The 13,589-nt window shown below is 43.4% G+C and overlaps 1 protein-coding gene across 1 annotated transcript in view; it reads right to left on the reverse strand.

The window, feature by feature from the left end:
- Positions 1–9,879: 9,879 nt before the first annotated feature.
- LOC147717828 (junctional adhesion molecule-like) overlaps positions 9,880–13,589 on the reverse strand; it is a 132,614-nt gene continuing 128,904 nt past the window's right edge. Inside the window, exon 9 of the mRNA XM_086919883.1 lies at positions 9,880–10,428. Coding sequence (XP_086776009.1) covers positions 10,177–10,428 — 252 coding nt within the window. The 3' untranslated portion in view covers positions 9,880–10,176. The remainder of the gene's footprint in view (positions 10,429–13,589) is intronic.

Consider the following 13,589-nt stretch of genomic DNA (forward strand, 5'->3'; position numbering starts at 1 on the left):
GTAAGTGCCAAGTGCAACAGGTTAAAGTGACAATCAATGCATTAGTAAATTTTTAAAATTAGGTAAAAAACGCTCTCGGCTTCCGCCTCAAGAGCTCGGTTCTGCGATGGAAAATTCTAGAATCTGTGCGGAGCCACAAACTTCCTGCCACCCAGCATTCCCCCAAGTCTCCCGATAAAAATGGTGCCTCACTTGTGTGGCTAGGTCTGGTGCCCGCGACAGAAAACAACCCAAAAAGCAACATGGAAACACCACATTTTTCCACTGAAAATGTACCCTTTTTTTTGCAATGTAGGTATCTGTGGTGTATGAGCTGTAGCTTTGCTGGCACTTTCGGAAACTTAGCAAACCTGTAAATTTTTTTTAAAATGGACAACCAGGGAAGTATTCGAGTGCATAATTTAATAGGCTCTCACCAGGTAATATTACCAAGAAGAGGCTGCAAACGTCAAACTTTGGTAAAAACACATTTTCTCTCATTTCCATGATGGAAAGTTTTGGAACCTGTGGACAGCCACACATTTTCTACCACCTTGAGGTCCCACTTGTCCCCCAGTAAGAACGGATTCTCACTAGTGTGGGTGAGCCATGAGAACACAACACAAAAAGGCCCTATAGCGCTACACTGAGAGGAAAGCAGAGTAGCTGCAATATTTGGGGTCGTGCTGTGGTGCACCCATGCAAACCTACAACCCACAGACTTTATTAAAAACTAGACAGCCAGGGGATTCAAGGGTGGTGTGCCTCGAGTGAAGCACAAGAGATTTTTGTACCCACAATGCCTTGCAAACTACAAACATTGCCTAAAATCACACAGTTTCCTTACATTTCTGTGATGGAAAATTCCGGAATCCCCAGCAAACCACAAAATTCCTGCCACCCATTGCTAACCCACGTGCCAATGAAAACGCTGTGCCACTTGTGTGGCTAAGACTACTGCCAGCAACAGGAGCTGATCAAACCAAGGTCAATGGGAGCCATTGCAAGGGGACTCCCTGACCTTTGTTTGATCTGTTTCTGTTGCAGATGATCGGTGGGCCTCAGTGAGCTTTCTGTCCCTCGGGGGTGGTGGGGTAGATTGGGAGTTAATCACCCCCATCTGCCCCTTGTGGATGGGACAGAAAGACTGCCAGCATACTTTTTGGGGGAAGAGGGGCCATGGCTACGTCCATGATGGACAGCCTCTTTATATATATTGTTTATATTTCTCTGGTGTCTAGTGGTCTTTTTGCCCCACCAGGGGTTCAGATTGCGAGTAATCACCCCATCCACCCCATGTGGGACAGAATGACTGCCAGCATATTTCGGAAGGATTCGGGTTGGCCATACCCATATTGGGAAGCTCCCACCCGTATTTCTTTTTATATGACCCTGGTGTCTGGAGGGCCCCTTGTGTACAGGTTGGGGTAATCACCGCCAACTGCTCCACATGGGGTCAACAAGAATGCCCACATAGTTATGGGTGGGGTGGGGGCATGACCATGCCATATGGGCAAGCCCGATCCCTCTATTTCTTTTAGATGTTCCTGGTATCAGGTGGGCTTTCTTCTCCCCATAAATCGCCCAGGAGTGCCAGAAAGACTGTCTGTATCATTTGTCGTGGATGGTGGTATGGCCATGTCCACACCTCTATATTCTTTTTTAAATATGCCATGGTGTCAGGTGTGCTTTTTGGCCCTCCCCCCCTCACGAGGGAATATCGGAGTGGTTACCCCATTGCCCCCAGGAGGGCTGAAAAACTGTAAATATTAAATGTGCTGGGGAGAGTACAAGCTCTTGCCTAAGGGGCTACTCCCACTATCCCTGGTGTCTAGTGGGTGGATGCCTGATTGGGGATCGCTCTCCTGTGGCAATACCCAAGTAGGGTTCCACTGGGCAGAGATATCATTGGATAGGAGGGTGTCTCCTCTTCCCAACAATACGCCTCGCACCCCAGTCAGTGCTTGGGGGGCTAAAATGCACTCTTGCTTGGGTTGCCGATTGAAGGTGTCTTGTGGGTTGGTAGAAGTTGAGCTGGTGGTTGAGGTAAGCTAGACAAGTGTTGTGGAGAGTTTTTTGGGCATGGTGAGTAGCTTAAACTTGCATTTTTCTTGGACTGGGAGCTAGTGGAGATTTGAGGTGTGGAGAGTGTATGTATTTCACGGGATGTTAAGGATGAATCTGGTGGCAGTGTTCTGGGTGGTTTGGAGTTGGCGTAAGATATGGTTTGGGATTCCGAAGTAGACGGTATTTCTGTAATCAAGTCTACTTGTGATAAGAGCCTGGATGACAGTTTGTCTGGTGTTCAGTGGGATCCACTTGAAAACCTTGCGTAGCATTCACATGATGTGGAAGCATGAGGAGATGGCGTTTATCTGTCTGCTCATGAAGAGGTTGGTGTCCAGGATGATCCAAAGGTACTTGGCATGGTACGCAGGGGTGGGTGGGGGGCCAAGTTCAGAGGGCCACAAGAGGCATTCCAGGGGGAGTGGTTGTTGCTGAAGATTAAGACTTCGATTTTGTCTGTCCTGCTAGATATAACAATTGTATTCTTGAATAGATATACACTCAAAATTTCCAGTTTTTAATATCGAGTTACATTAATATTGAGTAAAAAAATATAGAATAGACACAATATCGAATGGACAGAATATAGACTACAAAAATATCGAATAGAATAGCATTATTATCGAATCAAAAATATAGAATAGACAAAATATCGAATGGACAGAATATAGACAACAAAAATATAGAATGGACAGAATATAGACAGCAAAAATATAGAATTTGAGGTAAGTAAGTTAATATTAATTTGTTTAAGTATTTTTTATGTTAGTATATGTTTGAAAAGTGTATATTTATTTTATAATTTATTTTAATGAATTAATTTTATGGTATTTAATTGTTGCGTAATATAATTCTGTAGCGGGTTGTGTGTTTATAGGGGAATAGGGTGGGAAGTAATTTAATTATAATTAATTAAATATGTTAATTTATTTATTGGTATTTGTTTTGAATTAATTGTTAATTATTAACTAATTAGTAATTAATTAAAATATAATTGGTAAATATTTTAATTAATTGATTAATTGCTAATTATGTTAATTTTATTAATGTATTTTCTGTAGCGGGTTGTGGGTTTATAGGGGAATAGGGTGGGAAGTAATTTAAATATAATTATTTAATTTTTGTAATGTATTTATTGATATTTATTTTGAATTAAGTGATATTTAAATTTTTAATTGGTAATTAAATAAAATATAATTGGTAATTAATTTTAATTAATTGATTAATTGATAATTATGTACATTTTATTAATGTATTCTCGGTAGCAGGTGATGGGTTTATAGGGGAATAGGGTGGTAAGTAATTTAATTATAATTATTTACATGTGTAAATTTATTTATTGATATTTATTTGGAATTCATTGATATTTAAATATTTTAATTGGTAATTAATTAAAATATAATTGGTAATTAATTTTAATTAATAGTTTTATTGATGCTTATGTTAATTTTATTAATTTATTTTCTGTAGCGGGTTGTGGGTTTTTCGGGGAATAGGGTGGGAAGTAATTTAATTGTAATTAAATAAATATTGTTATTTATTTATTGGTTTTGTTTTTTTGTAATTTTTAATAATTTTTTAATTGTTAATTAAGTAATTGTTAATTGGTAAATCATTTGTATTAATAGGTAATTATTTGTAATAATATATTTTTTTGTATTTTTACTTGATTAATTATTATATTATATAACATTGTTAATTACTTTTAATTAATTTGTATTTTGTATTAACATTTAATTTATTTTTATTCATACATGAAGTATTTACTTTCCCTACTGTTGCACTCTCTGGAGTGGGAATAGCAATTTTTACCCCTACGCTATCCAACGCTTTCCCTACTGTTGCACTCACTGAATTGGGAATAGTAATTTTTACTCCTACGCTATCCAACACTTTCCCTACTGTGGCACTCTCTGGAGTGGGAATAGTAATTTTAACCCTCCTGCTATCCAACGCTTTCCCTACTGTTGCACTTTCTGGAGTGGCAATAGTTCTTTTTACCCCTACGCTATCCAATGCTTTCCCTACTGTTGCACTCTTTGGAATGGGAATAGTAATTTTTACCCCTACGCTATCCAACACTTTCCCTACTGTTGTACTCTCTGGAGTGGGAATAGTAATTTTATCCCTCCCGCTATCCAACGCTTTCCATACTGTTGCACTTTCTGGAGTGGGAATAGTAATTTTTACCCCTACGCTATCCAATGCTTTCCCTACTGTTGCACTCTTTGGAGTGGGAATAGTAATTTTAACTCTCCCGCTATCCAACGCTTTCCCTACTGTTGCACTCTCTGGAGTGGGAATAGTAATTTTTACCCCTACGCTATCCAACGCTTTCCCTACTGTTGCACTCACTGGAGTGGAAATATTAATTTTTACCCCTACGCTATCCAACACTTTCCCTACTGTTGCACTTTCTGGAGTGGGAATAGTAATTTATACCCCTACGCTATCCAACGCTTTCCCTACTGTTGCACTCTTTGGAGTGGGAATAGTAATTTTTACCCCTACGCTATCCAACCCTTTTCCTACTGTTGCACTCTCTGGAGTGGGAATAGTAATTTTAACCCTCCCGCTATCCAACGCTTTCCCTACTGTTGCACTTTCTGGAGTGGGAATAGTAATTTTTACCCCTACGCTATCCAACGCTTTCCCTACTGTTGCACTATTTGGAGTGAGAATAGTAATTTTAACTCTCCCGCTATCCAACGCTTTCCCTACTGTTGCACTCTCTGGAGTGGGAATAGTAATTTTTAACCTCGCGCTATCCAACGCTTTCTCTACTGTTGCACTCTCCGGAGTGGGAATAGTAATTTTTACCCCTACGCTATCCAACGCTTTCTCTACTGTTGTATTTTCTGGAGTGGTAATAGTAAATGTTACTCTCCTGCTATCCTATGGTAAAAATATAGTATATTTTTTATTAATATTATGTTTATATATATATATATATATGTGTTAAATAATTTAATTGTATGTTTATTTATTTTTAACCTAAATTAATTATTTATTAATTTTAAAGTTATTTAAGTATTTTAAGTATGTTTAAGTTAATTATATTTATTATTTCATTACTTTTACATTACTTTTAAGATATTTTAAAAATGCGATATTTTGACTAATTATATTTTTACATCGATATTTTTGATTCGATATTTTTGTACTTACCTGTTTGGAGATAGGAAGTCGATATTTTGGTATTCTATATTTTTTAATCGATATTTTGCTACATCGATATCTATGACATCGATATTATGTCAGTGATCCTCTTGAATGATCTAGTTTAACACATTTATAGTGAATTAACTTGTTTAACAATTTACAGTTTTTTTCTTAATTTTATTATTTGTTCTTTCTGTTATTCAGTTAAACATGCCTATATTATCATTCGTATTTTCCTTGTTTTTCTTGTTCTATATTATATTAAAGAAGGAAGATATGTTGTATGCTCTTTGCCCGTGTCTCATTCTGGCTGATGTGGTGAGATTCTGGAATGGAGTCTCGGGGGGCTAGACTGCAATGGTGAATGTACGTACGGAAGGAGACGGAGCCGCCCATTGTGTTTTTACTCAACTCAATTAAAAAAAAATGTCAAGTGAGATTGACCCGGCAATCCTTATCATATTGTTATCTTGGGACATTATACCCAGGCTATCCTGAGGCATCACAGTAGAATTATTATGGTCCAACAGACTAGTACTGTCAAGAGATATCACATTAAGTGCATCGTCAGACACCCCCAAGGCTCTCCTATGACTTTACACTAGGTCTAGTGGGGCCCAGCACACTAGTGCTGCCAAGAGATATCACACTAAGAGCATCTTGAGACATTACACCCAAGCTATTCTGAGATTTCACACATGGGCTATTGTGAGAGGTTGCACTAGGAACGATCTGATGCAACACATTCAGGCTACCCTAAGACGTCATACGACAACTCCCCGGAGACACCCTATTAGACCAAAAACAAAACATCACTCAGGGCTACAGTGAGGTGATGCACTCAGACTATCCTGAGACATCTCACTAGAGCTTCCATGAAACATCATATTAGAGCTACCTTGTGGCATCTTATTGGAGCAACCTTGAGGCATCTTATTAGAACCACTGGATGTCCCATTAGGGCCACCTCAAAATGTCACACTAGGGATACCCGTAGATATCACGTTAAGGGTAATTGGAACCTTTTACTAGAAAAAACCTATCACACTAGGTGCCCCCAGAAACAGAAGATTAGTACTATCCTGAGACATCAGACTAGAGCCATTGTGTCATTACACCACACTGGGAAGTCACACTCTCACTAGGTTCAGACTCAACACAAGGACCCTACGGAGAAGTCACAAAACTCTTCCTAATCTGAGACATCACACTCTTGCTACCCTGAGACATCATTTCATTTCATTTCATTTTGGAATTTTGTAAAGCGCTTGGTAACGCACACCGGCGTGTCCCCGCGCTGAAGAGAACCTGGAAGAGAGTCAGAGGATTATAACAATGCTAGGCGGAAGAGATAGGTTTTGAGGGTTTTGCGAAATTTAGTCTCAGAAGGTTCGAGACGCATTTCAGTGGGGAGCAAATTCCAATTCTTGGCTGCAAGGAGCCTGAAAGATCTACCTCCCATCCGAGATTTACGGATTTTGGGGACAACAGCCAGACCCATCCCAGAGGATCTGAGCAGCCGCTCAGGTCTGTAGGGAGTAATAAGGCTGTTCAGCGGGCCGGGTGCTTTGCCTCCAAAGATGCGATGGCACATGCAGAGAGCCTTGAAGGTAATCCTTTCCCGGATAGGAAGCCAGTGAAGGGACCTCAAGGCAGCTTTAGAGGGTGCTCTCCTGGGGAGTCTCAGTACCAGCCGGGCTGTGGCGTTTTGTAGAACTTGGAGACGGTTGAGACTTTTGGCCGTAATACCCAGATATAATAGGTTGGCATAGTCAAGTCTCGATGTGACCAAAGCATGCACAAGAGTTTGTCTGGCACCAATCGGTAATAGGTCAAGGACCTTGCGAAGGCTCTTCAGTATCCCGAAGCACATTCCAACCACCCGGTTAACCTGGGGAGCAAAGGATAGATCAGAGTCGAATAGAACCCCAAGATTTTTCGCCTGGTGGCTCGGCGTGGGGGTAGAGCCCAGAGAGTCAGGCCACCACGCTGAGGACCACACAGACGGGCCTCCCCCTACCACGAGCACTTCCGTTTTGGACCCATTCAACTTCAGGCAGTTGTTGGACATCCAGGAAGCAAGTTCCTGCATGCAGGCCCTGAAGTTGAGTGCCGCAGTATCGGGTGCCCGTGACAACGAGATGACCAGCTGTGTGTCGTCAGCGTACGACACCAGCTGGATGCCATGCCTTTCCACAATGGTGGCAACAGGGGAGGCGTAGAGGTTAAACAGGGTGGGGCTGAGGGCCGAGCCCTGGGGAACCCCTTGTTCGAGATTGAACACCCGAGAGTAGTGTTCCCCCTGCCTGACCTGAAAGCCCCTCTCAGACAGGAAGGACTGCATCCAGCTGAGTGCCATCCCGTTTACCCCGCCATTGTTCAGACACTGCAGCAAGGTGGAGTGTGCTACAGTGTCAAATGCGGCACTTAGGTCGAGTAAGATGAGAGCCATGGTATGCCCCTCATCTACACCCTGCCTAATGGTCTCAGTTGCCAGGAGCATCGCAGATTCCGTAGAGTGACGCGCCCGAAATCCAAACTGGGTCGGATGGAGAAGGTTGGCATCTTCCACAAAGGTCATCAATTGGAGATTGGCGATCTTCTCTGCCACTTTGGCCATATAGGGAAGGAGGGAGATAGGTCGAAGATTGTCTAGCCTATCCCAACTGAGGTTAGGTTTCTTTTGGAGCGGGAGCTTCCATTTTTTAGGTACGGTGCCGCTCATAAAAGAGAGATCCAAAACCTCTCTAATGTAAGGCGCAAGAGCTTCCATACTCCCTCCAAGGAGTTTAGGTGATGCCGGGTCGCGGGGGGAGCCTGACTTAATCGAGCAGCAGATTTGCTGAAGCTCATTAGGTGGTGGAGTAACGAATTTGCTTAGGTTATTTGCGCCTTCTTCTGATGGTAAATTTCCACTGAACTCTATTGCCTTCTCCTTACCCCCTGTGAAGGCGGAATAGATAGTAGCCACTTTCTCAAAGAAGTAAGTGGCGATACGATTACAGGATTCCTCTGAAACCAAGGAAGGATCAACAGAAGAGCTACTTAGGGAGATTTCTTTATATATTTTAAAAAGCTCTTTCGTGGAGTTGTGAGCTTCACCAATCTTATCAGAAAAATAGTTGGTTTTGGCGCGCCTAATTAGCTTATGGTATTCCCTGCGTTTGTCTATGTAGCTCAGTTTAGCTTGGTCGAGGTAGGCCACCCTCCATTGTCTTTCCAATTGCTTGCATTTAGTTTTGGCTAAGCGAAGTTCTGCATTAAACCAGGGGGCAGATTTGCGAGGTCTGCTCCCGGGTTTCTTATAGCAACGAGGGGCTGTGCCATCCAGGGCGTTGATAATGCGTTCATCAAGTCTATCAGATGCTGTGGCAGCATCCTCCCCTCCTGGGCTGCCACCGTTGATAAGGGCGGCATCAAACCCGGCTTTAGAAAATGCAGCCCATCTACGACTCAGATATTTAGTATTGTAAAATTTTTGGACGTTGCTGGCAGGAATAGTTATAGTAAAAGGTACTAAAAAGTGGTCAGTCCATGGGAGAGGAACTGGAGCCTGGACTTCTACGTCTGCCCAGTTTGCAAAAATTGGGTCTAGCAGATGGCCCTTGATATGGGTAGGGGCTCTAGATCCAATAGATAATTGGAGGGATTGAAGCTGCTGGTAGAAATCGGTGATATCTTTGTCTGCCAGGTTGTCCAGATGGATGTTGAGATCACCCAACAGCAGAAACTTATCCCTACGCAGGGCTGTCTCCGTAATGCCTTCAGTCAGGCTGGTGACAAACTGGGTGGAGGGACCAGGCGGGCGGTATATTAGTAAGCCATTCACCGTGTTTCCTGTATTAACCTTGATGGAAAACGCTCCTGTCTCGCTATCCGTGATATCGAGAGGTTCTATCAAGCAGCTCAGTGGCTTTTTAAAAATTATCCCTATCCCCCCACCTCTGCCTAGCGGTCTGTTCAAGTGCACCAGATTGTAATCAGTAGGAAGAGAAGCAACTATGTCTGGTTCTGAATTAGAATCCAGCCATGTCTCCGTGAGGAACAATAGATCAAGTTCCATGTCGGAGAGCATATCATAAATATCAAGGCTGTGTTTCCTCTCTTGTTACCCTGAGACATCACACTCTTGCTACCCTGAGACATCACGCTCTTGCTACTGTGAGACAACATACTCTTGCTACTCTGAGACAGCACACTCTTGCGACTCTGAGACATCACACTTTGAAAGCTGAGGCATCACACTTTTGCTACTCCGAGAGATCACACTTGTGCTACACTGAGTCATCACAGTCTTGCTACTCTTTGGCATCACACTCTTGCTACCCTGAGACATCACACTCTTGCTACCCCGAGACATCACACTCTTGCTACCCTGAGACATCACACTCTTGCTACCCTGAGACATTACACTGTTGCTAATCTGAGACATCACACTCTTGCTACACTGAGACATCTGTGTGGCATCACTCTTGCTAATCTGAGACATCCCACTCTAGCTACTCTGAGACATCACTCTAGAACTCTACTGGGAGTCACACTCTCGCTACCTTGAAACATCACACTCTCACTCACCTGAGACATCACAGTAGGGCTACTCTGAGACATCACACTAGGGCCATACTGAGACATCACATTTGAGGTGTCGTATAACATTAGAGAAGAAGAGCTAACAATCTCGGATTTAATAGATGAGCAGCTTAATATAAAAAAGGTCCTATAAATTTGTATGATAGCAATGCCAAAAGGATCACAGTTAAGGCCTTCTACATCTGTACACGGCCCCCAGGCAGGATACTACAGCCCCTCTGGCACATCTAGTAGCTCACTGTGGCTGCTATATGGATGGATGGATGCTTGAGACTGTGTCGGTGGTCAAAGTGTGCTTACAGGGCTTGCAGAAGATCACGTGGGGTGAAAAATACCATGAACTAAGATCGGCAGTGACACTTCATTATTTGATTTGAGCTAGGCATTGAGTGACGTTGTGGCATACACTACACTTTCTGACTTGTCGCATGGGCAATCGGCTGCCTTTGCACCGGTGATGGCGTTCACCCTGGTGTACAGGATGTATTCTAGATCCTGCGAGGGTCTTCTGGATGCCCCCAGCTGGACATCGGCCTGAGCCCTGGAGTAGACCACCTGCTCCGATGCTTTGATGGACCGGAGACTTCTTTTGTCCTCTTCAGTACTCAGCGTTGCGTAGTGCAAGCATTCCTGGATCCCACCAAGTGAAAAAGGAAACACAAGACACCTGTTAACATTGCTGGCAGACAAACATTCCTGGACATCAACTCATGGCAAAGTTCTATTTGTTATTACACACCAAAGCAAGCACAAATGTCCTTTAATGTTACTAGAATATGCGTAATTGGGTCAAATGTCCCTTTGGTCTTGACCCTCTACGCTACCCGGCAGTCATTTTGTGATTTTGTATTCACTTGAAATATTTCCTTCTCAGCAAATTCACATCACAAGCTCCCTGCATGGGACTACACAGTTTGTTGAATGTTATTTCCAAGTGGCAGCTACCGTTTAAAAAATATGACGGGGCTTGTTGGTACCAAACTCACCCTACATAATGCCGCACTTCTCCCCGGTGTTCCACGAGCAGCAATGGAAGTACTTCTTTCCTGCTCAGTGGAATGCAACCAATCCTGGAGCTGCTTTCATCAGCGTGAGAGCAGCTCTAGGATTGGTGGGAGCAGGCTAACCCAGCGCTCATTTTATTTTTGTGTGTTTGCCTGCTACACTCAGGCAGGGCAATGTTATTTCCCCTACACATTTCTAGGCACTGCTGAAGAAGGGGCCCAAGTCCCACCCCACTAATGGCTGATGTTGATCACTGCATCCACAGATCAGGCAGTGGGGTGACTTACCGGTGATGCCAATCACCACTTTTAATGAGTACAATGGGTTGGTTGTGTCCTTGAGCTTCCTGACCCTGCACAAGATTTAGACAGTGTTGATCACAGCCAGGCACTGCAGAAGGTGTGTGCACGCATATATACACACATTCTTCCCACAAACCTAGGCATATGCATGATGCTCATCTCGCACTGGCTTCACTAAGTACTTGGAACAGCAGACTACTTGCAGAAAAAATACTGCAGCACTTGGTAAAATTGCTGTGAAACAAATGCAAGATGTCCAAATACCTTGTTGCAAAATACTGGTCGTATACTGTAACCAGTGTTGTAGTGACCAGTCAAGATTTGCTTAGAACCATCCTATGTACTAATAAATCAGTTCTTAAAATCAAAATTACAGATTCGCAGTCTGATCTAACTCGCGAATATTAATGAGGGAGGGTTCAGATTGCAACTCACTGTGAAGCCATCAATGGTACAGTGGCCTGCTGGGACCAGCAGACCACCATATCTATCATTTCCTTTCAATAGAGGAAACACTTTTTTTTAAATGCAACCAATTTTCCTTAATGGAAAAAGGGCTGCAATTAAAGCACAACGTTTTCTGTTCATTTGAGAGTTGACAGTGGACCACTGCATGCTTTTCAACAATTCTTTTCTTTACAATCACAAATGAGAAGAGGACCCCTTCCCTTTTTCTGATGTATTACCACCTCCTTTGAGGTGTCAGCAAATGTTCAATATTTTGCAACTGAATTTCAGTAGCAAAACATTGATACAGTAGGCAATGACTAGAACATTTGCTGGGTCTGGTGGCTTAGGGGACTAATGCCTCCACTGGCCAAGCGGGTCCACTCAGGCTTTCATCCATCCGAGGCCAATAAAATGAGTACCATTGCATTGGGTAACAATGAACATCTGTTATTCAGCACCAAGATACCCTTGGGTGAATGTGCGCTTTACAAATACACATTTTGGGGTCGATTCCGATTCGGGAAAAACCGCTCCGAATAGCAGTTCGGAGCGTTTTTCCCGTACGAATCGTACCCTGCAACGTCCCCCGTACGTACAACAAAGAACGATTCGTACCGGGAGCCGTACTACATACGAGTCGTACAAGACACTGTACGACTCTAATCTCTGTACGATTCTCCCTCGGAACCCGCTGTACGCAACATCTGTACGGTTCGCGGCTGGTTTTTACGACCCAGCAAGTACGATACGTGTCGGGTACGCACCGTACAACCCTTTTTCTACGGGAGCTGAAAACAGCCGTAAAAGCAGAGTTTGCACCGAAACAGGTACGGAACGGCCCCCCGGGTACGGTGCGTACCCCCCATGATCGCAGGGGTATGCACCGTACCCCTGCGATCATGGGGTGTACGAGCCGTACCCCAATTGTACGATGGGTGTACGAGCCGTACCCCCATTGTACGATGGGTGTACGAGCCGTACCCCCATTGTATGATGGGGGTACGGCTCGTACACCCATCGTACAATGGGGGTACGGCTCGTACACCGATCATACGATGGGGTACGGCTCGTACACCCATCGTACAATGGGGGTATGGCTCGTACACCCCATGATCGCAGGGGTACGGTGCATACCCCTGCGATCATGGGGGGTACGGACCGTACGGTATGTATGTGTTTGTGTGCTTTTCCGTACGACTCGCCCTTACCTGACGTGGACCGTGCGCATCGCGTCCTCATACCCCGGTCCGGATCGTACTCGTCAGGTCGTACGGCATGTGTACGAGTCGTACGGTATGTGTACGGTTCACGGTTTCAGCCTTGGAATACGTACGGATCACGACGATTCGGACGGATTCACGGAATACGGATCGTACTTCACGACTCGGACAGACGGTACGATTCATACGGAGAGGGCTCCGGATACAATTCGTACGGACGGTTTTTTTCCCGAATCGGAATCGACCTCTTAATGTTAAGGTTTGTCTACACCTCTTCCAATTAGAGAATAGGTATCTAATCATAATTCCATTTGTGGCATCTGAAAAACGTTTCTGACTCCTAAAAAGTGATTAGTACCTAAAAAAGCATTTTGATGGCCACAGAAGCAGGATTGGAGTGTTTGAGAGCATTAAAATGCTTAGTAAAATCAACCCGCAACCCTGTGGTGAGTATGTTTCTTTACCCCCAATGGTGCTGGTGATATTGAACAATGTCATGAGTATGAGCTCTTGCAGGAGTTGTGAATAAAAAAAAACACGATAAGGGAGCGATCCCACACCCAAGAGAAGGGGTACCACAGGTAAGTAAAAGACGAGATTCTCCTGGGAATTGTTAATCAAGCTAACATCAGTGCTACTCTTAGATTTTACTCTAATAGTGATCTCACTCTATTATCTACACTCATACACAACACACAGAAAGTTACCAATTGTAACCAAACATATGTGAATTTTATTAAAATCAATTTTGTCATTTTGATAAATAGTGACTTTGAGTATTGTTTGACATAATTGACTGCTGGGGTCCCACTGG

Source organism: Lissotriton vulgaris, chromosome 5 (assembly GCF_964263255.1).
Source record: "Lissotriton vulgaris chromosome 5, aLisVul1.2, whole genome shotgun sequence".
NCBI lineage: Eukaryota > Metazoa > Chordata > Amphibia > Caudata > Salamandridae > Lissotriton > Lissotriton vulgaris.